The sequence below is a fragment of the Biomphalaria glabrata genome, chromosome 13, assembly GCF_947242115.1.
Source record: "Biomphalaria glabrata chromosome 13, xgBioGlab47.1, whole genome shotgun sequence".
Lineage (NCBI taxonomy): Eukaryota > Metazoa > Mollusca > Gastropoda > Planorbidae > Biomphalaria > Biomphalaria glabrata.
In genome coordinates this window covers 11,407,302-11,430,940 of record NC_074723.1, presented here as the reverse complement: position 1 = coordinate 11,430,940, position 23,639 = coordinate 11,407,302, and the positions used below count along the sequence as shown (strand labels likewise).

General features: G+C 36.4%; 2 protein-coding genes across 2 annotated transcripts in view; both read left to right on the top strand.

Moving 5' to 3' along the window:
* The window catches only part of LOC106074337 (uncharacterized), a 435,581-nt gene that overhangs the window by 272,801 nt on the left and 139,141 nt on the right, over nucleotides 1–23,639 (top strand). The gene's annotated exons all lie outside the window — the stretch shown is intronic.
* LOC106077932 (uncharacterized) lies at nucleotides 7,946–8,860 on the top strand. The gene has a single exon (XM_013238642.2). The coding sequence runs from the start codon at nucleotides 7,946–7,948 to the stop codon at nucleotides 8,858–8,860; it is 915 nt and encodes a 304-aa protein (XP_013094096.2).

The following is a 23,639-nucleotide window of genomic DNA, read 5'->3' as shown; positions in this document are numbered from 1 at the left end:
TGACTGTTCTGAGTAAATAATTGTTCCATTCAACGATATGCTGTATGCTAAAGATCGATTGTGCTCTGCAACTTGATCTGAAAATTGTTTAATCTAATGATAAATGGATTGAGCATTAAAATACGACGAGTTTAATTTTTAGTAGAGATTCATTTTTGATTATTTTGATATTTTGGAGACTCTGGGCAAAAGGTCAAGGTTACAAGACTGTATAGTGCAGGAATAGTTGGACTAGCTGTAATGGAGGTTAAAAATATATGTACATAAATTATGTAAATTTTAAACAATCTGTTGGCCTAGTATTAATGCGCATGTCAATGAAAATGTATTGAAATTATGAAAATGTATTGACATTTTTATTTGCTAAGGAATATGTAGAACAACATGTTGAGTATATCTTGTTTCAGTGGCAAGACGAAACTGTTAGTTCACAAGTTCTTTTTAACTTCTTTTTGTTTTGTTTTTAAACTTGGTTTCATACTACAGTTTTAAAGATGATGAATACGATTGATTTTTTTCTCTTATTTCTTAAAAGGACCAAAAATATATAGTTCATACAACTAAACCAGTCATGCCATGATAGGATAGTGAAATGAGCTTTGAGAAAATGAATTTGAAAAGTTAACAGCCAAGCTGGCAACTGGCTATAAACTAATTTAAATATTTTTTAGGTGAGTAACTTTCAGTAGCCTACATAAGGTCAGTTATTAAATGGCCTACAATACCTGGGATCAGATTACATTACAAAATGATAAATTTGTACCAAGATTGTAGTTAAATAAAATAGTAAAATCTCAAGGCTATTTATTTGTCTTACTGTTATGAGTCCGCTGGCCTATCTGGCTTAAAATACAACAGAGAAGTATTAAACACGTCATCAATGTAATGACGTCACAGCCCTCTAAACAAATCTGTGTAAGAAACTGGCAACAGAAGAAAAACGCTTGGCATTGAATGGCCCACACAATCTTCAAGTCAGTCATGCAAAGAAACTTGCTAGACAAGTGATACACATAAGTTTGGTGCCTTTACATACCCCAAGCACAAATACAAATTAATAGCACATCACAAATTATTAGTATTAGTTTCCCTTGCAGATATTAAACAAAATAATTCATTACCAGTTATCAATTGTCTAATTGTTTTTTATTAATTGTTTCCTGTCTTCTTTATGTCAATGGATAATTGAGCTAAGTTTTTACAAGACAGACAGAGTAATTTGATATACGCTTTGTAAAAAAATACGTACAAGTGATGACACATAAATAAAGTAAACTTAAAATGGTTTCTAAATTTTCTAAGATGACAAAATAGTTTTAATAGACCTTGTTGTTTTTTTAAACAGACAAAAAATAGCTCAAATATTCACATTTGATTAGAGTAAACCTTTAGTAAAATCACTAAATCTAAAAACCTTTCCGGATAGAAGACTCAAAAGTAAAGTAGCAATTACATATAGAAACACTTAACCATAATCTTCAAATACAAAAACAAAAACTAATAAAATACTCTGAAAGAGACAAAGATAAAGGAACATATGCTTGGATAAATTTGTACAAATGCTTATTTTTTTACCAGTGTTATACCTTTACTCAGAAGCATTGTGTAAAGTTTAATAATGTATCAAAAGTAGTTAGCTATATGATTATTTGCTAGATGATTTTAAAACTGCATAAAAGATTCCACTACCAAATAAATAAAGCATTACACATGGAATGGGGAATCTCTTAATATAAACAAATTGTTGCTATCATGTACATTAACAAATACATGCTCATAAAGATCGTCCATCAATGAACATATTGTTTATGATTCAGTTTCACTCGTCGACATTTCCTCAGGAAAATGGACAATTTATGAATACAACTCTTCATCCTCCATTATTTGACTGCCAATCTTATAAGGTCATGAGGGTTCGATGGCCTCGCTGTTAAGCGCTTGGCATAAACAACCTAGGGTCTTGTGTTCGAATCTTGATAAAGACTGGAATTTTTTAATTTCAGGAAATTTAGGGTGCCACCGAGTCCACCCAACTCTAATGGATACCTGACTTTGGGCGTTGTGCTGGCCACATGACACCCTGCTTGTTAACCGTTGGCCAAAGAAACATAATAGCTCTGTAGAATGCAAGCTCTGAAAGGGAAACGTTACTCACAAGGTCATATACAGACTGCTTTCTGAATAACTTGTAACGTAGTCTAACTGTCTGCATCTTAGAGATGAATACACACACAAAAGAACATTCAGTTAACTTGTTTGAAGGTATTTGACTTATGTCAATATCTTTGTTGTCTTGGTATTAGTGTCAGCATAAGGTAGGCACACTTCAAAATAATAATTGTTATTAATGAAGGAGATCATATGACAACTCCACCAAACCAATAACAATTCTTATATGACTGGACATGTCTTCAATAGGATTTGGAACGTTTCTTGTTTTTTTTTTAAATTACTATGCTCAAAGTGTTGCTTTTAAAGAGAATATTATAAAATCTTACAACAATTTTCTGACATTCATATGGCCCTTTCGTTGACCCTATCAGCCAAATTGGGTACCGGCCCACCAGGTATTCGCCTGAAGAATGCCCATATACTGTATGGCCAGTCCACCCCTGCCAAGTGAGGACCTATTTAAGTAGGCCTACTAAAAAGACACTAAAGTAGTAGTAGATCATCTAGATGTAAATCTATATAGTAGACAGTCAGAACTGACACTTAAAATTCAAACTGACACTGACACTTTGGCTCTTTAAGCCAACATTCTAAGTAAAAACCAAAGGAGCGGTGTAGTCATTACAAATCAAGGTTATATAAACATACTTTAAATGAAATTTTCTTTTTTTTTAAAACAAATCTACATTTTTTTCTGTTCTATTTTACAAATATTACTACATTTCATCAAAAAGTTGATATTTATATAATTAAAACAATATATTTGATTTAAAACGGTTTAGTAAAAAGAAAAGATAATGTTTTATGTAGTTGACCTTTAAAATTTAAAAAAATAGTAATTTTTATATTAATTAAAAATAGATGACATCTTTTTCCAACAGTTATCAGCCTTTGACGAATGACCTTTCAGTATATTGTTCTTGTAGTACAATGACATAGACTATAGAGAATTCTATTGACTTTTTAATTAGCAAAATTTTGCATTTATTGTCCAAATAAATTCTCATTTAAAGTAATTTAGAAAAATTATCATAACTTATATAAAATTATTTTAGCAGTACATAGAAAAATTTTACAAAACAAATTACATTTATTTATATGTTTAAAACACAATAATAAGTTTTCAAAATTGTACTTTCCTTTAGAAACCAATTTAACATTGTATATCTTCTTTCTATAAATTGGAAGAAATTTACATACATACCTCGTGTGTCAATGATACCATTGTACCTCAATCTTAGTTCACGTGAATAGTGAATAATACAAGAATTGATTACAAAACTAACACTGAAATCCTAAAAAAAAAAAATATATTTATATTTGTAAAAAAACCGTTGAAAGGCGATTCGAAGTTGAAACTTTTCTCTCTAGATGTATTCTAACATTATTTGTTAATGAGGCAAGGAATCATGTACACTTGGCAACGATTAGCTTTATCCAAGTTAAATCTTATTTTAGATAGACTTAGTGAAGATATCCATAGAAGTGTGGCACAAATGCACTCTCTCCTAGCCAGTGGCCCAGATAGATGTCTATAGCTCGAGTCACGCTAGGCAGAGCATTTACCTGTATTAGGAAGAAACAAATTACTTTGGCAAGCCGAAAGTTGATAAGCGCAACAAAGGCGCCGCCCGAAAACGCTTAAATACAAGCTTAGGAGCCATCTTGATTGAATTGACATAGATAAGAGCAACCTGTTTTTTTTTAAATACCCACAATTTCTTTACTAATCAAACATGGTGGCTCACTATTATGTTCCACAAAGAAGCAAATATCCGTTCACCTTTCCTGGTACATTCTACATTCAAGGTCATGTTATCAATCCATCGGAGAAAAAGCGAGAAAAAGGGGTGGATTTTCTACTCTTTTGGCAGAAATTTCGACGGATCCGATGGAACCACGATGCGGGCCGGATCTGGCCCGCGGGTAGTACTTAGGGCCATCTCTGCTGTAATATATTAAATAATAAGATTGGTCTGCCTGAAATGTTGTCGTAGAGTGTCTTCCTAGAGTCTTCAAGGACTTAAGACTCTTGGTACAATTAAAAAGAGGAAATAGTACAGTGAACAAATAAAAATCAATTAAAAGTTATCTATGACCTCTGAACTTTCTCTTAATATTTCTAAAGTCCTCAGTGTCAACATTTCAGCTTTGGGTGTGGTAAAATATATAGGTCACAACTGGGTCTGTGTGGCCACGTGATATGCTGCATCTGTCATCATCAAATACCTGGTGGCACTACAATCAGAAATGTGGCTTTTAATCCATGAAAACTTTATTCTTTGCATCACATGACAATATAACAATATTCTAGTCACTTTTGGTTATATTCTTTTCAAGTTCAATTGAACAGCTTGATGTTAGTGACTACAGATAAATAATTAAATATACATCAAAAGCGAAAATTACATTTCAAATACGAATGCCTAATTGCATATATAGCAATGTATTCGTATTTCAATCTTGTAAATTGAATCACTCTTTAACTTGCTTGGATTTCATCTGCGTTGCTTTTCCTATTTGACACAAAGTTAGTTAATGTAAAATGTGTTCTTGTATTGACTTGTATACCTATTTTTACATGCACTTCATGCCCAATGGTTAACCGGGCAAGTTATCTGCAACACATAATGACGTAGTCGTAAAGGGAAACGATTAGGCCAAAGGGTAGCACAACAATACTCCCATGGTAGTGCCTAAGTTGTGCGGGGCTGTTAGAGAGCCTATACATGTCAACAGTCCACGCAAAGTTCCTCAAGGGAAATTTTCAATATTGGCGAGTCCAGCACGCTAAGCCTGGCAAGGTATAAGAAAATGGCGTTGGTCACTTGTGAACTTGGCCTTCGGCCACGTACTAGACAGTGAGTCAGGAAAATCCAAAGCAATAACAATGTCGACAGTTAAAACATATGCTTTGACCCTTGCCAGACAAAACGTATTGTTCTTTTATGCTGGAAAGAGTGAACTCTGTCTGCTGGCCTAGTTTAATGAGCCTTGGCTCAACTTTTAATGAATGATCGAAATAGTCCTGTGTTCCTGACCTAAGAGACCAAAGGGGAAGCAACACCGTTAATACGAGATCAAAATTATTTTTAGTGCTTATTTCCCTTTTTATAATAGCTAAAGATTTTAGTATCTATAAGTGATTGGAAAAATACGGCCCGAGCAAGGTCATTTACATGAAAAAATATCAACATCAGATTGTAATGCTAGTTGAAACTTTGAAGATAAGTATGTCACTTGCAATGGAACCGTGGTCGTTCATATGGACTATATTAAATTCTGATACATGATTTCTAACTATACAAAACAGTCTTAAGGTCAAAACCTTTTTCTTTTCGCTTGTACAAGAGTTTGCCCAACACTAGTATAGATACAAAACAAGTATAACATTTTTAATTGCTTATTAATTAATTTTTTTTTGACAGTTACAATCAGAACATTTGAAATTCCAGAAACTGTTAAGAGATTCTCATTCGATTTACGTCTGAATCTTTAAAAAAAAAAAAATAACATGTGTAAGATTGTTTCAAATAACAAATGCAGACTGATTCTTGACAGTTATCAAGCAAATAAGAGAAATAGACATTACAAATATTCTGGCTAAGGTTGTCTCTCTTTGTGTTTCGTCGTAAACCTCACTTCTCCCTACTCACGACTTCATGTGATGACCTTTTCTGTCTACACACCTGACTGTCATGACCTTGTCTGTTTCATACGATTTCATGTGATGACCTTTTCTGTCTACACACCTGACTGTCATGACCTTGTCTGTTTCATACGACTTCATGTCATGACCTTTTCTGTCTACACACCTGACTGTCATGACCTTGTCTGTTTCATACCACTTCGTGTGATGACCTTGTCTGTCTACACACCTGACTGTCATGACCTTGTCTGTTTCATACCACTTCGTGTGATGACCTTGTCTGTCTACACACCTGACTGTCATGACCTTGTCTGTTTCATACCACTTCGTGTGATGACCTTGTCTAATTCATACGACTTCATGTAATGACATTGTCTCCATCGATCAAGTCAGTGTGGTGAAATGGTCCGTTTCAAACGGAAGCATTGAAACTGACAACTCTTTGCCACAAGGTCACGTGGTCATGATATGATGTAGTACTGGTCACATATCGAAAAGGATTTCTAACATGACTAGCAATACTTGTCTGCACGTGCTTTCAAAAGTCAAGCAAATCTTAAGACCTACGATGTTTAACCACTGCGCCAATAAATTGCTTATGAAAGCACAAGTTTTTATAGCTTTTTATTGTTAGTTTCAATGTTGTAAGCGACAAAGTATAAATGTGACTTATTCAACGTATACTACCACATCAGTCAAGTACAATTTCTTTCCATTGTTAAATACTAAAAAAGATGATTAATTAGCAATAGCAAATTAACTAATTGGTTATATATTTTTATTAATTTTTGTTTTGTCAGGTACAAGAAATAATTGAGCAAAGTTTCAACTTCATCCGAGAATGGGTGTGGGAGAAATAACGTGTTCAAACTTTTTACCAGACGGACAGACAGACAGACATTGTGAGAATAAGGGTTGTAATAATTTTTTTTTTCAGATTACTTCTTCTTAACCAAAGTGAAACATAAACTAAAATGAAGTTTTAAGGCGTAGACCCTGGTACCACAATTGTTACAGCTTTTTATTTTCGTTCAAAATAACTAATAAGAAGTTTTGATAATTATTTCTGAATACAAATAGAAAAAAAATGTATTTGGTTAAGAAGATGTTCCGCTTAGGTATTGTTTCGTAACATATTTATTTATTACATAATTAAACATAGAATGAATTCAATGCATCGACCTATGTGGAAAAAAAACAGCCACTAACTGTGCGTGACGCTACTAGCTCGCACTTTATGTTCGTGTCTCTGCCAGCTCGCACTTTTCAACCCAGACTATATATTGTCCACACGAAGCGGAAGCTAATTGCAAATCATGCTGCCAATTATGCCAATCTGAAGTCGTAATCACCAGTACTTAATGTCACTACCAAAGAATACGAACACAAACCATGTCCCCAGTCATTGACTTGTCTCTAATATCTAATCTCGTATCGCGCAGACAATAATTAGTTGCTTCAACAGTTTTTACTTGAGTTAATTACATATGCGCTTGTGACTTTAGAAAGTAGAGAAAATCATTTTAATTGATATTTATTTTTAAAAAATATAGCAGAAAATTAGAAATTAAATCTCGTTTAATAATTATTAGAAACAAAATCAATTGTTCAATATAATTGGCGGTATCTTGAAAATTAGCTTACATTTAAGCATTCTAATATAAAAACATTAAAATTACAAAACTGCAGTCCTAATATTAATAATTTTCTATATTCTGTATGTGATTTGACATTGCTGTAGATTAACTTGAAAGCCTGAATAAAATAAAAAGAATTTATTTTTTTGTTTAAAAAAGTCATATATATTTTCAAAAGTAAAGATGAAGAGACTGCACCAAAATATTATTAATCAATACGTTTTTATTCTTTTGACCTTATGGTTTATTATTCTCTAAACCTAAATAAATATATAAATGAATCATTCTATGATCTTTGTGTTCACTTGCTTCCTACACCATGCTGATTGAACTAATGACGAGTGAGAGTCCTCTGCTGGTAGTGCAAATAGTGGCGACGTATGATAAAGTTGTGAGCGATTATCTATACAACCAGTTTGAGACATTTGCTGCATTTTGGCTAATCTCTATTCTCTGTTGCCTGGGTTTGGTTACTAACTCTTTCAGCATGGCCGTCTTTATGGCCCAAGGATTTCGAGACGGAGTCAACATTTCCATGATGTCTATCGCCATGTGGGACTTTATCAAGTGCTTTACCGCCGTGGTTAACAGGCTCCACGGTCCCATCAGCTTGATCTCGGCATCAGCAGCCACGAGCTGGCGGAACATGTCTTTCCCCGTCACAGCTTACACGCCCATCTTCTCTGGGTACGTGACTTTCTGCCTGACCACCTACGTCTCAGTGGAGAGGTGCCTTTGTGTCAGCAGACCCTTCACCTTCAAGGCCATCTTCTCGCGAAACTTCACTCTCGTTGCTATGGTCGTCATATCCGGTGTGGTATTTGGCGCCTATGTTGTGGTGTATTTTATCTACGACATCGCCTACACGTTCAGCCCAGACTTCAACACCACCATCGCCGTCTATCGCTACAACGCATTCTTCTACCAGTCTCAGAACATCGTCATGCCCTACTACCGATTTACTGGCATAGCCATCCCCTTCGCCAGCTTTGTCGTCCTTTGTATCAGCTCCAGCTGCACAGTTTACTATCTGCGGAAGTCCTCACAATTTCTGACTGCCAAGAACGGCAATGATGCCTGCGTGAAGGACAACTCCACTGTCAATATGTCGTTTTCGCGTCGAGAAAAGCAAGTGGTGGCGATGCTGCTGTCGGTGATATTCACAACCATAGGGAACTTGTTCCCTCGCATCATCTTCTACGTGGCTCAGTTGGTAGAGCCCGAGCTTTTCCTCTTAAGAAAGTATCATAATGTGTTTAGTGTCGTAGCTGTGTGTCTTTTCGCGCTGGACATCCTCAGGGCGTCAGTGAACTTCTTTTTATTTCTCTCCATGAGCACACAGTTTAAACAAACTTTCTTTAGGAAATATGCAACCAACAGTTATAACTATCCTAAGGAATAATTAAATAAAACATATCAAAACCTACGCATAGATTTGAGAAATCTGAGAGAGAAATTTCATATTTGAGGTTATCAGCACATTTTAAAATTATTATTTTATATTTAAGGGGTTCCAGAGAGCGAAAGAGAGAGAGAGAGAGAGAGAAGGACAGAGGGGGCCGTGAAATTTTATTGTAGCAGTTACACTAATTCACAGGCTAAAAAAGCATGTTATGTTTATCCTTTAACAATAATAAAAAACATGGTGTTCCGGCAATAAAAGACACTAAAAAGCCTAGGAACAAATCAACGGGCTTAGCCAGTGAAGTATTGTTAGTTTATAAGAAAGTATTAGTTCATTTTAAAGCTATGTTATATCGTATTTACAAAGCTTATATCAACTAACTTTATCTGTCTGTCTGTCTAGTAAAAGTGTGTACACGTTATTTCTCCCACGCCCTATCTCAGATCAAACTGAAACTTTACACTATTATATGCTGGCGTAGACAAGAAATGAATCAATGCAAAACATTAACCAAGTAGTCAATTAATTACTGATAATTAATATTATTTGTTAATACCAAAAAGGGAAATTAATCCTTCAGTATTCACAAATATTAACAGGGTTTAGTCCCCTTAAATAATTGTTACCATCTCCCTCACGCATTCTCCAATCAAGTTGACAGTTTAAACAATTATTCATTGTACCAAAAAAAAACATGAATGAAAAAATAAAATTCCAATTATTCAATTAATTATTGGAAATTAATTATATTGTTTACTATTGAATAAGGGAAATAAATTCTACATTATTGATAGAAATAGTTGTAAGGGAGGAGCAATTCACCCTAGACATGCTTGGATTTAAAAAAAGGACCTTTGTATTCAGTAAGTTTACATTATTAGTTTATATTTTAGATTATATCTTTATATTTTACATTTTTGTTTATATTTAAGTTTATTACGTCGTATTATATATCTCACAACTAGCAGTACCCACCGGCTACGCCCGTTAATTTGTTCCAAGGCTTTATAGCAGCGATGCCCAAACTACGGCCCGCGGGCCAGATCCGGCCCGCGACGTGCTTCTATCCGGCCCGCCAACGCATTGGAACAAAATGTAAAAAAAAAAAAAAAATGTTAACAAAAAAAATTTTAAGTTTTTTTTTTAAATTAAAAAATTAGAATGTCGAAAAATTATTCCCTTTCAGTTAAGATTCTCACTCATTCTGTGATGAATTTCATCTTTAGGTTTGGTTTCTAATATTCATAGTAAATATTTTTTGTATTGTAAGAACACAAGTGTTGTTGTTTTTTTCAATGGCGATAAAACTAGACAGCTATTTTTAATTCTTGGAAAATTCCGCTACTGTCTTGAACTAGCCGTGTCCTTGACACCTTGTGTGTGCAACACAGAGCATCATTGATGCATCGTTTTGGGTCGTTTTCTTTTGATATCAAAGCGATTGGTGCCGTATTGTTTAACGTTTGTGATTGAATGAAATGGGAGAGCCTAAGAAACGAAAAGTAGACTCTGAATGTAGAAACTTTCAAGAAAAGTGGACAGATCTTTAATTTTTTGTTGAATATGATAGTAAGCCAACATGTTTGATTTGTAAAGAAAGTGTGGCTGTTTTTAAAGAACATAACATTAAAAGGCATTATGAAGCCAAACACATATGGTGACATTCTTGGTTTGAGCCGCGAAGACAAGATTGCCAAGTTAAGACTAGAAATTGGGGGATTGACAAGATAAATCATAAAAAGAGACAAGAAAATGAGTCGGCGATAAGGGCCAGCTATAGAGTTGCTCACATCTTAAGTAGAGCAATGAAGCCTTTTTCCGATGGCGAATGTGTAAAAAAGTGCTTGCAATCAGTGATGGAAGAAATGTGTCCTGAAAAGAAGAATGCAGTAGAAGCTGTCAGCCTTTCTCGAATGACAATTACAAGGCGAGTGGAAGATATGGGGGTAAATCTTCATTCACAATTAAAAGACAAAGCAGCACAATTCGAAATGTTTTCTATTGCTGCTGACGAGTCCACTGACATAACTGATACTGCGCAACTCTTGGTATTTATTCGCGGTACAAACAGCAACTTTGATATAACAGAGGAGTTAGCAGCTATGAGGAGCATGCATGGGACAACAACTGGAGAAGACCTGTTCAAAGAAGTGTCAACCATCATAAAGGACCTTGCTCTTCCTTGGAATAAATTAGTTGGAGTGACTACTGATGGCGCTAGAAATATGGTTGAATGTCACAGCGGAATGGCAGCAAGAGTTATTAAAAAAGTTGTTGAGTCAAATGGAACTGAACCCCTGCGGCTTCACTGCATCATTCACCAACAAAATCTCTGTGGAAAGGTTTTGAATCTGGACCATGTGATGATGATTGTGCTCAACACTGTAAATTTCATCAAATCACAGGCGTTGAATCACAGAACTTTCAAAGATTTTCTGACAGAAATAGAGTCCGAATATGAAGACGTTCTATTTCACAGTGAAGTGGGGTTAAGCCGAGGAAAGGTGTTAAAACGTTTTTTTGACTTGAGACACGAAATTGAAATATTTATGACCCATAAATCAAAACAAGTGCCACAACTGAACGACCCCTCATGGTTCTGGGATTTGGCTATTTTATGCGACATCACATCACATCTAAATGAACTTAACACCAAACTACAAGGGAAAGACAAATTGATTTCGCATGTGTATGCAGACATATGTGCTTTCCAAACAAAATTGCAACTCTTCATTCAACAGGCAGAAAAGATGAATCTTGTCCACTTTCCAACCTGTACCACTCTACAAAATGATAAGCAGCTAAATATGTCTACAGAAAGAAAGAATGATCCAACTTCTGAGGCTCTTGATGGATAATTTCAGTGAAAGATTTGTGGATTTTCAGAATTTAAAAAAATGAAATCCGTCTTTTTGAAAATCCGTTTGCTGCCGATGTGTCAAGTGCCCCGACAGATCTGCAATTGGAGCTGATTGATTTACAAAGCCAGACATCCCTGCTTGACAAATTTCAAGTGATGCAGACCATTGACTTCTACTCCATGTTACCTGCTGAAGTGTTTCCAAATCTTCGAAAACAAGCGCTAAGGATGATCACAATGTTCAAGCACTTATCTATATGAACATTTTCAATGATGAAACGGGCGAAAACCATGTGACGTAATCGCCTCACGGATGAACATCTAGATTCAGAGCTCCGACTTGGTGTTTCATCTATGCAGCCAGATATTCAGAAGATGGTTTTGGATAAACTTCATGCATCACATTAATTTATGTAAATAGGTCCACAAATAAAACTATTAAAAATAGCTCATTGTATTTTTTTTTTCTTTTTGGTTACATGGCCCGCGACACGAATGCCGAAAATTAAAATGGCCCGCAGACCGAATAAGGTTGGGCATCACTGCTTTATAGTGTTTATCACTCTTTTTTATGAATTTTAATAAACGGGCTTCATTTTAACGATAAACCAAACATACTTTTTTTACACGTGAATTAGTGTAACTACTACAATGAAACTTCAGGCCCCCCCCCTCTCTCTATTTCCCTCTCTCCTTCACTCTCTGGAACCCCCCAAAACTTTTTTTCACCTGCGCATCGCAATTTCTCCCACATAAACGTTTTACTTGATTAAAAAAACAACAACACTTCGTAATGCCCCCCCCCCCCGACACATACACGCTCCCATATTTGGGCCCGTTAATATTAGCAGCACTTTTTTTTTAACCGTCCCCCCCCCCACCTCCCCAAAACCAACAAAAAAAGTTGGTCATTCCCGTTCCGTCTTGGTATTTTGTTCTCTAAATAAAAAGAAATATCAATTTGGTTTTATTAATCGTTTTTTTGGCTCCATTGGAATGTGATGAAATGGCAATAGATGTAGGGTTATCTTTCCAATGCGATTAGATTTAGATTTTATTTATTTTTATTTTTTTGTCAGTGTTACAAAGTACCATTATTCTCTTTCTCTCTCTCTCACACTCACACACACACACACACTCTCTCACTCTCTTTCTCTCTTTCTCTCTCTCTCTCTCTCTCTTTCTCTCTTTCTCTCTCTCTCTCTCTCTCTCTCTCTCTCGATCTCAGGCTATCTCAGCAATGGTTTTGTTTTTATTTAGACCGCTTATATATATATATATATGGCTTGTCATCGAGTCCGAAGATTAGTGAGGAATACAGTATCTCCCGTAGCCGCGCAGCCCCAGCTGTGACCTACATATTTTGCTACACCCAGGGCAAGCATAACCATTGTCCACAGGTGGTCGATTCAGATTTTCTTTTCGTCGTCTGCGTTTGTCCTCGACAGCAGATTTTCTTTTGGTCTCAAATGTGTATCCCGCGGCCTTCGTGAGTGACCTCCATCTGTCTCGTTCCGACGCCGCATGCAGCCAGGTGCTCTCTTCTATGTCAGCCAAGGAAAGTTGACGCCTAAGTTGGGCTGGGGCGCCTATGTTACGTCGACCACCTTTTAGCTCACCAAAAAAGACTGCCTTTGGTCTACTTTCGTCTCACATACGGGATACGTGCCCTGCCCAGCGTGGCTGTCGGACCATAAGAAGTCCCTCTATACTGTCCATATCGAGGAAGTAGAAATGACGTAAATACGAAATTCGAGATATTTGTTTTTAAACTCTTTATGTTGTGTTGTTCTATTAATGTGTATGTTTCTGTTGTGTTGTCTTTATATGAGAAAAGAGTCCTAGTAATCACAACAAATTTCCATATGGATCAATAAATCAGTCCAAGTCTATGTCTTAATGCTTGATATGTAGACTGCGGCCTTTTGGGGAAACACCGCAAATAAAATATAAAGGTTTGATAGAAAGCTTGCGGTTTTTCTCAACTAATAGTTCCAAATTTGTGATAGTGTCAAAAAACGTTCTTAGCGAGCATCTAGGACAGGGCTTCTCAACCTGTAGGTCGCGACCCATTTGGGGTCGCCTAAGACCAAAGGAAAATTGATAATTTTGGGTGGCTATTTTCATCTGAAGTTTCTTTTTTTAATATAGGTTTTGTGTGTCTCTAACTTGTTGTAACAATCATATTTGTTCTATAGTCGAAATACATTTATATTTTAAACGCCGCAAGTTTGGAAAATTATTTAGATTATATTATTATTAAACAAGTCATGAAACGATCGTCAAGTATCAATAAAATAAAAAGTGGGAATAACAAAGATCTAAGAACACAGACATATAGCCAGGGGATACGAATGACACTTTAAGTGAATGTATCGTCATGGAACGTAGACGTGATTTTTAGTGGTAGTTTTTTTTAAATAATTGTTGTTCGAAACTATTTGTTGCGGACCACATCTTGGTTGTTGCAGAATACTTTTTTCAACAACCGAAATTACTGTCCATTAAATGCGACGTAACGCCATTGCGCGATGAAACATTTCTATGGAGATAATCTAATCACGTAGTGAAGAAAATTTAAGCTAAGTCCCATTTACCTAAGCCAATGAACGAAAAAGATTTTATGATTGGGGGTCGCCGTCTAGTTTAAAATTTTAATTGTGTTTTGTGATCAATGAGTCAGTCAATGAGTAAATCGATGAGTCATGCAATGAGTCAGCCAATGAGTCAGTGGTACTGGCTAAAGATGTAGTAGATATAAGATAATCTCAGTATTTGGACACTTGTCGAAAGTCATCCTTGAAGGTACAGTGGAGGAAACAGAAAGAAAGTCCAAAGTCTAAAAGCTGGCTAGACAACGTCAAAGAATGGACTGGCCTATCTCTTGATATCCTGCTGCTGACCAGGAAAGGTGGAGGCATTGGTTTTCGAACTGTCACAGCATCACTACGACTTTAGTTAAGGGACAGGTGATAATAATGATGATTCCTGTTATTCATTCAAATTTAATGGTATTAGTTCATATTGGAATTATTAGCTCATATGTAGGATTTTAATCCATATACTCGAGTTATTGGTTCATATTGGAATTATTAGCTCATATGTAAGATTTTTATCCATATACTCGAGTTATTAGTTCATATTGGAATTATTAGCTCATATGTAGGATTTTAATCCATATACTCGAGTTATTGGTTCATATTGGAAATATTAGCTCATATGTAAGATTTTTATCCATATACTCGAGTTATTAGTTCATATTGTACAATATCATCTCAAAGAAGTCTCCTCACTTCAGTCTTCATACTTTGATATTCGTTTCACTCCATGACTGCTGCAAATACAAATTATTTTTAGTGCCACATGGAACCATGAATTAAAATCTTCTTTGAAGTCTAATGAGCTGAAGCCTCATAAATAGAGAAATATCTTGACTTATTGATTAGTTTGTATTTTTTCCTTTTCTCGTAAGGAGGTTAGGACATATAGTTTAGTGATGCCGTGACCTGATAGATTACCATACTGACATCAGAGATGTTTGGGTTTATTAAAGCTAAACACTATCATACTTTTGTAATTTACAGTAAACCAGTGGTGCATGTAGGGGATATAAGCCATACACTATAATATTTGTAGGTGGCCTACCCTTTGTCTTGTTTATGCGTTCCTTTCTGTGTACCGTTTCCAGTTGTAATGGCTCCTTGAAACGGATAAATATTACATTTGTAATTCATCTGTAAATTGGTGATTGGGGATTTCCATATTTAGCAATAAATCTATAAATAGCTTGTTTTTGATGGTTCCTTATCTTATCTTATATAATACAGACGTTACTTCAAAAAAGAAGATGATTACGTCCTACGCGTCATGCATTTAGTCATGCATATTAACCAATGACTTAAATTCTGCCAAGTCACTGGTTTTCCTGGCTAGCTCAGGCAACCCATTCCATGCTCTAATAGCACTAGGGAAGAAGGAGTATTTGTACAAATTTGTTCCGGTATAGAAGTGTAGTAATATTTTTTTTAAAGCCTTAGGATTAATATTTTTGCAATGTCTAGCACTACAAAATCATATTGTCTAAGCTCCTCCGTTTGTAGTTTGTATCTAGTTGGCAGCATTAAAATTCAATTGAGCGTCCTTCACATTGGTCAATTTCTCTATATATAATTCTCTTCTTGGCCTAACCATGCGGGACACTACGATAAAATGTCATGGAAAGATAACTTTTTAATTTTTGAAAGTCGGACTAGAGTTATCCCACGTTAACTTTCGCGGTGACAGAGAGCAAGGCTCAGAAATTAAAAAAAAAAAAGAAAAAGGGGTGGGGCGTATTCTACGCCGCGGGTCGGGTCGTATCATGAAAATCTCTACCAATAAGTAAATAAAGACTTGACTCGCGTGTTGTTGTTTTGATTCGCGGACTTGTCGTAGGATATGCGCTCGAAACAACCTTCCAAAGTTCAAACTCGCATTTTGTTATACCCTGCCAGAGGTTTGGGTAAGGGTGTAAGAATCTGCATGTCCAAAAGGACGTCTTGAACTAACAATTTTAATGAACAACATTTTTTATTGTTACAAATTTCGAACATCGATTACTTCTGCTTGTGATTAGGAAATTATTTATTAAAATTTTCTTTTTAATTAAATATTTTGTAACTTTACTAGCATCAAATTCTTTTTTTTTTTTTTTGGTCAAAAGTAAATGTTTGTTTTAAATTGAATCTTAGAAAACTTAAATATCAAAAATGTCGAAACCAAAAATTTAACAAGTTGACAGACACTGCCTCAATGTTGGCAGTGAACCTGTGTGGTGCAGGAGGAAGTCACGTGCCTGTCTGCCCCAGTGTTTATAACCTAATTATTCTAGTAGCAAGTCAATGTCGTCTGTTGACATTGTTCTTTAAGCCAACGAGCTACTTCGATCTTCTGTACGGAACACTGGCTGTAAATATTGCTTCCCTTCAGACATTTCTTCTTCCTAACATATCATCTGAATCTTTTGTTTATTCCAGGAACTGCCGCTCTACAGAAGCGACTCTAAATTATTTCTGTGTATACTGGGGGACGGAAAGAGATGCAGAGGCTCATGGAACACTAAAATAACCATCTTAAAAATAATCTTCTCAAGAATAGCGCCCCCTTAATCAGCTTATTAGAGGGTAATTTTCGTTTTTGATGTCGACACAATGACGTCAACTGGAGAGTGGAGAAAAATATGTTAAGTTTCCAAAAAGGGTAATTAGTATAAATCAGGATGTGAGCAGTTTCTGGTGAGTAAAAGTTTAGTTCAATCGTTGGTTTTTATGTTACATATAGTTGACGGTTTGGGATGTACGCAAAAACGGCATCTAAATAAATGTAATAATTGTGAATAGTTTCCAAAGATAACCCAATTAATTAATCTAACAATAAGGATTGTCAATTATTGAAATATTTACATTATATAAGCTTTTATTTTAAAGTATTTTCATATGTTTCGCTTGTTTAAATCTCTTGATACTGGCTCTAATGCTTCTCGTTGATTTCGTTCACACTTTGATTTTTTATTGAGAGAGACACTGTGTGAATGATTTTGTCCAATTAACACCTTAAGTCCTAAGAGAAAGAACATTTTGTAGACGTCTGTACCATTAAATTTGTCAATAAGAACCTGATCGAAAACACCATGCAAGGGTGTTGAAGTTTACTGGTCAAGCATGCTGGGTGTTGTAAACTATTGGTCAACCATGCTTGGGTATCGTAGTATCAAGCTTGAAATGGTGTTAAAAGTACTGGTCAAGCATGAAAGGGCATTGTAGTGTACTGGTCAAGCTTGAAAGGGTGTAGAAAAGTACTGGTCAAGCATGAAAGGGCATTGTAGTGTACTGGTCAAGATTGATAAAGATGTTGAAAAGTACTGGTCAAGCATGAAAGGGCATTGTAGTGTACTGGTCAAGATTGATAAAGATGTTGAAAAGTACTGGTCAAGAATGATAGGGTATTGTAGTATACTGGTCAAGCTTGATAGGGTGTTGAAGTGTGCTGGCCTAGCATGCTAAGGCGTTGCAGTTTACTGGTCAGTCATGGATATAAACAGGAGTATTTCTAAACTTTTAAGGTTGTAGAATAGCTAAAATATTAAGTTCCGCACTACCAGATACAAATGTAATGGACAACTGGACTTTAAAAAAAAACCAGTACAATGTTAGTCCCCTCCAACTTGTTCTTCTTTCGTTCACAGTCTAGAAAAGTAAATGACTTTGTCCCAAGATCAAAGGGAATTGCAAATATTTTCCTGTAAGGCACATTACAAGGAATAAAGGCTGACATAAATATCAGGAACACTACATCAAAGAAAGAATGGGCCACTCACACACACACACAACACACACAACACTCACACACACACACACACAACACACACACACAACACACACACACAGTCTTTAGGACAGCAGAAAGCAGAACAATAGAGAAAACCAGCTTGCAGATCGTTTCTATTGGCGCAGCACTAACTACTAAGAAAAGTGTGAAAGGAAAAGAATCATTGAACAAACTTGTACTTTGTGAAGAAAAAAAAATCATTCATCATAAGCCTGTCGCAAATTCTTGGTCAGTATGCGTGCTGGACTATCGATGGTCCCGTCGTCCTGGGGTAGGTTTGAACTAGGAAGTAAATTATCTTCAACTCTGAAGGAACATCCGAAACATGTAAAACATTTCACAAACATTTTACAACTCGACTGCCTCCTAGACGCTAATCGATGAACTACTTTTATGTCATCTCTATTCATAGTTTGTGTTTACCTTTATTCAACTCGTACCTTCGTGGAAACTAAAACCAAGAACCCAGGTGGATACGGATCTTAAACATTGCAGCAACAATCTCCCTAGAAATTTGACAGTTGATATATATCGTTGGGAAATGATTTACTAGCTCTTTGGCTCTTCGACTGTTATAACTTTTGTAGCGGTTAATGCCTCGGTGGCTGGGCGGTAAAGCGATTGGCTTCCGAACCGGGGTCCGGAGTTCGAATCCTGGTGAAGACTGGGATTTTTTAATTCGGGATCTTCGGGCCTCTCAGTTCCCCCAGCTCTAAATGGTGCCTGACATTAGCTGGTGAAAAGTAAAGGCAGTTGGTCGTTGTGCTGACCACATGACCGTTAACAGAAGGCCACAGAAACAGATCACCTTTACATCATCTGCTCTATAGACCACAAGGTTTGAAATGGGAACTTTAGTTTTTTTATTGTCTCTTAGCATCGCAGTGTGACTGATGATCAGTCAAAGAAAATGTTTTAACCAATTCTTCTCATTAAGATGTGTATTATTTTGTGTATGAATACATTTTGTCCGTTGTATTATGTGGAATATTTTAATTAGTGCTCTCCCCTGGCATTTCGCTGGCCTGCCATAAATTAAAAACTTCTACAGTTTAGTCAAAGCCGCTACATGTTTTGATTTAGTGACTATACCAACATTTCATTTTGAAGACACACAGTGAAACACATAAGGAAGGCTAAAAAAATGTTGTGTAATGCCAACCCACATCCTTGATATATGGACAACCCAGTGCTTAACAAATTCATATGAAGTCTCTTGACAAAGATAAAAGAGATAGAGAGACAGAAACACGGGCAGATAAAGAGAGAGAGAGAGAGAGAGAGAGAGAGAAAGAGAGAGAGAGAGAGAACTGATTGGCTGGAGGAAGATGCTCAGGTTCCATATTTGTTTACACACAAGTCAGAGAGATGACCTGGTGACCTTACCATGCGAATGGATTTAAAGTTAAATTAGAAATGATCTAAAGAGAAAAAAGAAAAGCACATTTGAACAAGCAATGCCTTTATTGGATGAATCTTTAAAAGGGAGACCAAAATACGAGAAACTCTAAACAAATTGTCACTACGTGATTATGTGACCAACCCAACGTTATTAGTCATATCCCTTATCCCCACATGTTAGTGTGTGAATGTATGTGTGACTGTGTGTTGGCGTATGCCTGTATTGTTAAAGAAAAAAGTAAGTAATGTATTCCCTCTGGCATGTGACATTATTCAAAAGTAAGCGGGCGAGCCTTGACCTACGAATGCGAGTTGAAAGATGCATTACCAGAAAAAACAAAATCATAGAACAGAAGACGAGGAAGACCCAAGAACACCTGGGAGCAACGTTACAGAAAACCTTGAAGACTTACATGTGTAAGATTTTTAATTAAAAGGATTAGTTTCGGTAAATGAGGAGTCAGTCCGAACAAGCGGCTAGTCCTATTTACCAGTATTTTAAAATTATATATAATGTCATCTAGGTGTGACTTTTTTAAGCTTAGGTGTAGTAAAGACGCACAGGAGCCTCCCACGACTTTGTTTTTAATCATACGATCTTATGTCATTCAAATGACGGAATCAACGACCTGACAAGACAGAACCATGTACTCAACTTACTAGCGTGTATGTAGAAGTTTATCTACAGATATCAGCAATACGTTTGACTCGGAACACGTTTTAATGGTTTATAAAGAATTTTCTTTCACAGAAACAAGCAGAAAGATAAAATCCTAACTGCTTCATTAAAAACTTTTAGAGCGTTCTATTTTTATCGGCCTTGAAATCGGAGATTTCGCTAGGAGACCTCCACGTATTGAAACTTTCAATTAAAACATTTCTCCCTATCTGTCTCCTTCAAGCGACCACTCACAGACCATGTCTCTAATGTTTGCAGTGCTTCAAACATGTTCTTTCAGACGAGCCCCCAGGAAACACGACACATTCCCAGGAACAATGGGACTTTCTCGGACAGATTTGAAAGTAAACACCCAATGCACTTTGGTCTCCTTTGACCTGTGGTATACCGTCTGGTGCTTTTCCTTTTTTCGCTATTTTATGATTCTCTTAGGTCGGTCAAACTAAACTTCTGAACTAATTACGAGGTTCAAGAAAGTTCCTTTGATATTCTTTCTTTTACCCACGTTCGCATGCCCCCACATTAAACTGACACGCCCATGGATGTAATCGTAGAAGTAACCTTTTAAACAAGTATTAGTCCATAAACTAGCCCATGTTTAACTAGGTCATTTTTATTCACTTGCATATCTAACAATTGTTAGCACTGTCTTTTGTATGAAGTAAAGTGCTTCTACAAGTGAAAGCAGACAAGACAATACGGTGTATAAGCGGAAGCTAGAATTATTCAAATAGATCCTCACCCTAAACAAATAGTACAGAGTATTAAAAGAGCACAAAATTTAGTATGCTGTAAAAGTGTACACACTGGAACATTAGAAGACCTAAGCTAAGTTTTTAACATCGATTTTAATTGGTATCGTTTATTGATCACGTGGTTCTCATGTGTTTATCATACATCTTTTTTTTTTTGGAGGGGGTGCTATTAACTTCACATAAATCTTATGGGTTACTTCTTCTTGTGTACCCTTTGTATTATTTTATATAATGTTGTAGTCGTTTTATTTAACAATATTCGTATTATGTTTCTTATTTGTTTACAATGTGTTTATCTATTTTTTTTTTTGGTATTCTTTTTAAATGTGTTGATCAAGGTTCATCGTGTGTTTAGTATTTGGAGAAGAAAATCCATTGCCGATGACAGACGTAGTCGACGAAATAAAAGCCTAAATCGACCACCGCAGGAATACGGTTATGTCTGCGTTGACTGTGGCAAAAATGTATAGGTCAAAGCTGGGACTGCTTAGTCACGTGATATATTGTACTCCTCACTAATCTTAAGAGCCGTATTATTATTATTATTCTTAATGTGAATTATCTTAGGTGAATGACGTTGCTTTCTTTCCATATCTCTATGAATCTGGCTGCCTGGTATGCGCGTTGGGCTGTCATTCAGACTTCTCGATGGTCCCGGGTTCATACCCTGCCCGCTGCCATCCCCTGTCGTCCTGCGGTAGGTTTGGATTAAGAAGTAAATTATCTTCAACTCGGAAGGAACATCCGAAACATGTCAAACATTTTATAAACAAACATACGTGTTAAATTCGCTATAAAGCAAAACGTCTTCAATAGCTCTGTTTAGTTTTCCATCTTCCTCTACCTCCCCCTCTCGCCCCCCGTAGTATTTGTGCATTTAATATAAATGAATAACGTTCAACTATGCTTTGCCGTCAAATTTCCAATAAATATCTACACACCATAATGCAATCAGAGGAATGATGAGAAACTTAATATAACGCGTGTTTGTTTAACATCAATGTGAAAACAATCCAACGACATTACAAAAGCTTCGACAATTACACAACACACCATTGGCCTTACACACCATTGACCTAACACACCATTGACCTAACACACCACTGACCTAACACACCATTGACCTAACACACCATTGACCTAACACACCACTGACCTAACAACCATCGACCTAACACACCATTGACCTAACAACCATCGACCTAACACACCATTGACCTAACAACCATCGACCTAACACAACATTCCCTATTACACGTTTGGGATAACATACCATTGGCCTAGCACACCATTTACCTAACACACCATTGGCCTAACACACCATTGGCCTAACACACCATTGGCCTAACACACCATTGGCCTAACACACCATTGACTTAACAACCATCGACCTAACACACCATTCCCTAACACACGTTTTGGATAACACACCATTGACCTAACAAACCATTGGCCTAACACACGATTACCCTAACACACCGTCGGCCTAACGTACCGTTGACATTTCTGACCCCATTAATAGAGTAAATGCACTAATTTATATCCCCAACATACGTTGGTTTCAACACTGGGCATTCTTCTTGTTTAAAGATCTGTCCCTCGCATCAACTACGACCTTTAGTCACCATTTCCAAAAGAGGCTAAACGTGGCTCAAACGGCGATGGCTGAGAAGGATCCTGGGATAGCTTACCTAGATCATGCTACCAATAGAGAAACTTCTACACCACCACTCGTCCTCTAAGGTCAGGGTCTGCTTCGCACTAAGAGAATTAGACGTTGGCTAAAAACTAGTATGTTGGTTGTGAGAGTGACAGAGAGAAAGGTTAAGTGTGACAAGAGGGACAATAAGGATAGCTACTTTTATTTTCAATAAGAGTTAGTCCCCTTTAGTACTTGATTTAAGTCCCTGTTAACTGTTTACAATTGCCACTCTCTCTTGAGTCTTTGAGCTGGCCAGTGTACTGACAGAGGGAGAGAGAGAGAGAAAGAGAGTAACAGGAAACTAAATAGAAAAAGAGATAGAGAGGTTGGCGATTTCTAAGATACATTTTAATGAAACAATATATATGTTCACTTCGAATCTCTCTCTCTCTCTCTCTCTCTCTCTCTCTCTCTCTCTCTCTCTCTCTCTCTCTACTACTTGTCCACCCTGTCTTTCTCCCTTCCCTTATCTGTTCACCCCTCCCTTTCTTTGTCCTGACAAGGTCCGGTAAATAAGGACTTGCTAGAGAGAGGTCCTGTCAGGTCAGAGTTTGGTCAATGCGCCAGGGCTTAAAGAAATCTAATCCAATTGACGGTGTTGATCCAAATTAAAGTCTCACTTGTACGCTCTCTAGGCCAACAAGACAACGACTCCTTATTATCCTCTGGCTTTGCTGTGTTGTTTTTTTAATTTAATTGAAAGGAAGATAAACTCTATTCACAAATTGTTTCGACGTATTCGCCTGTCTCTCTCTCTCTCTGTCTCTCTGCCTCTCATACTAACTAACACACAGGCACAAAACACACACATGCACTCACACACACACACACACACACGAAAGCATACTTTCTGATGTTATTAAAAATTGTATCTATTGGCTTAATTTACTTTTCTTTATATATAACTATGAGAGTGGTTCCGTTTATAAAACAGCCCTAAGTGTCTTCACAGTAAGCTGCGTTCGTTCACAGAAACTGATCTACATTAAAAGGTGGGTTCTTTTTGAATAGCA

What these genes read in the sequence shown, in the direction of transcription:
- LOC106077932 (XM_013238642.2), top strand. Translation starts at nt 7,946, where the DNA reads ATGGCCGTCTTTATGGCCCAAGGATTTCGAGACGGAGTCAACATTTCC.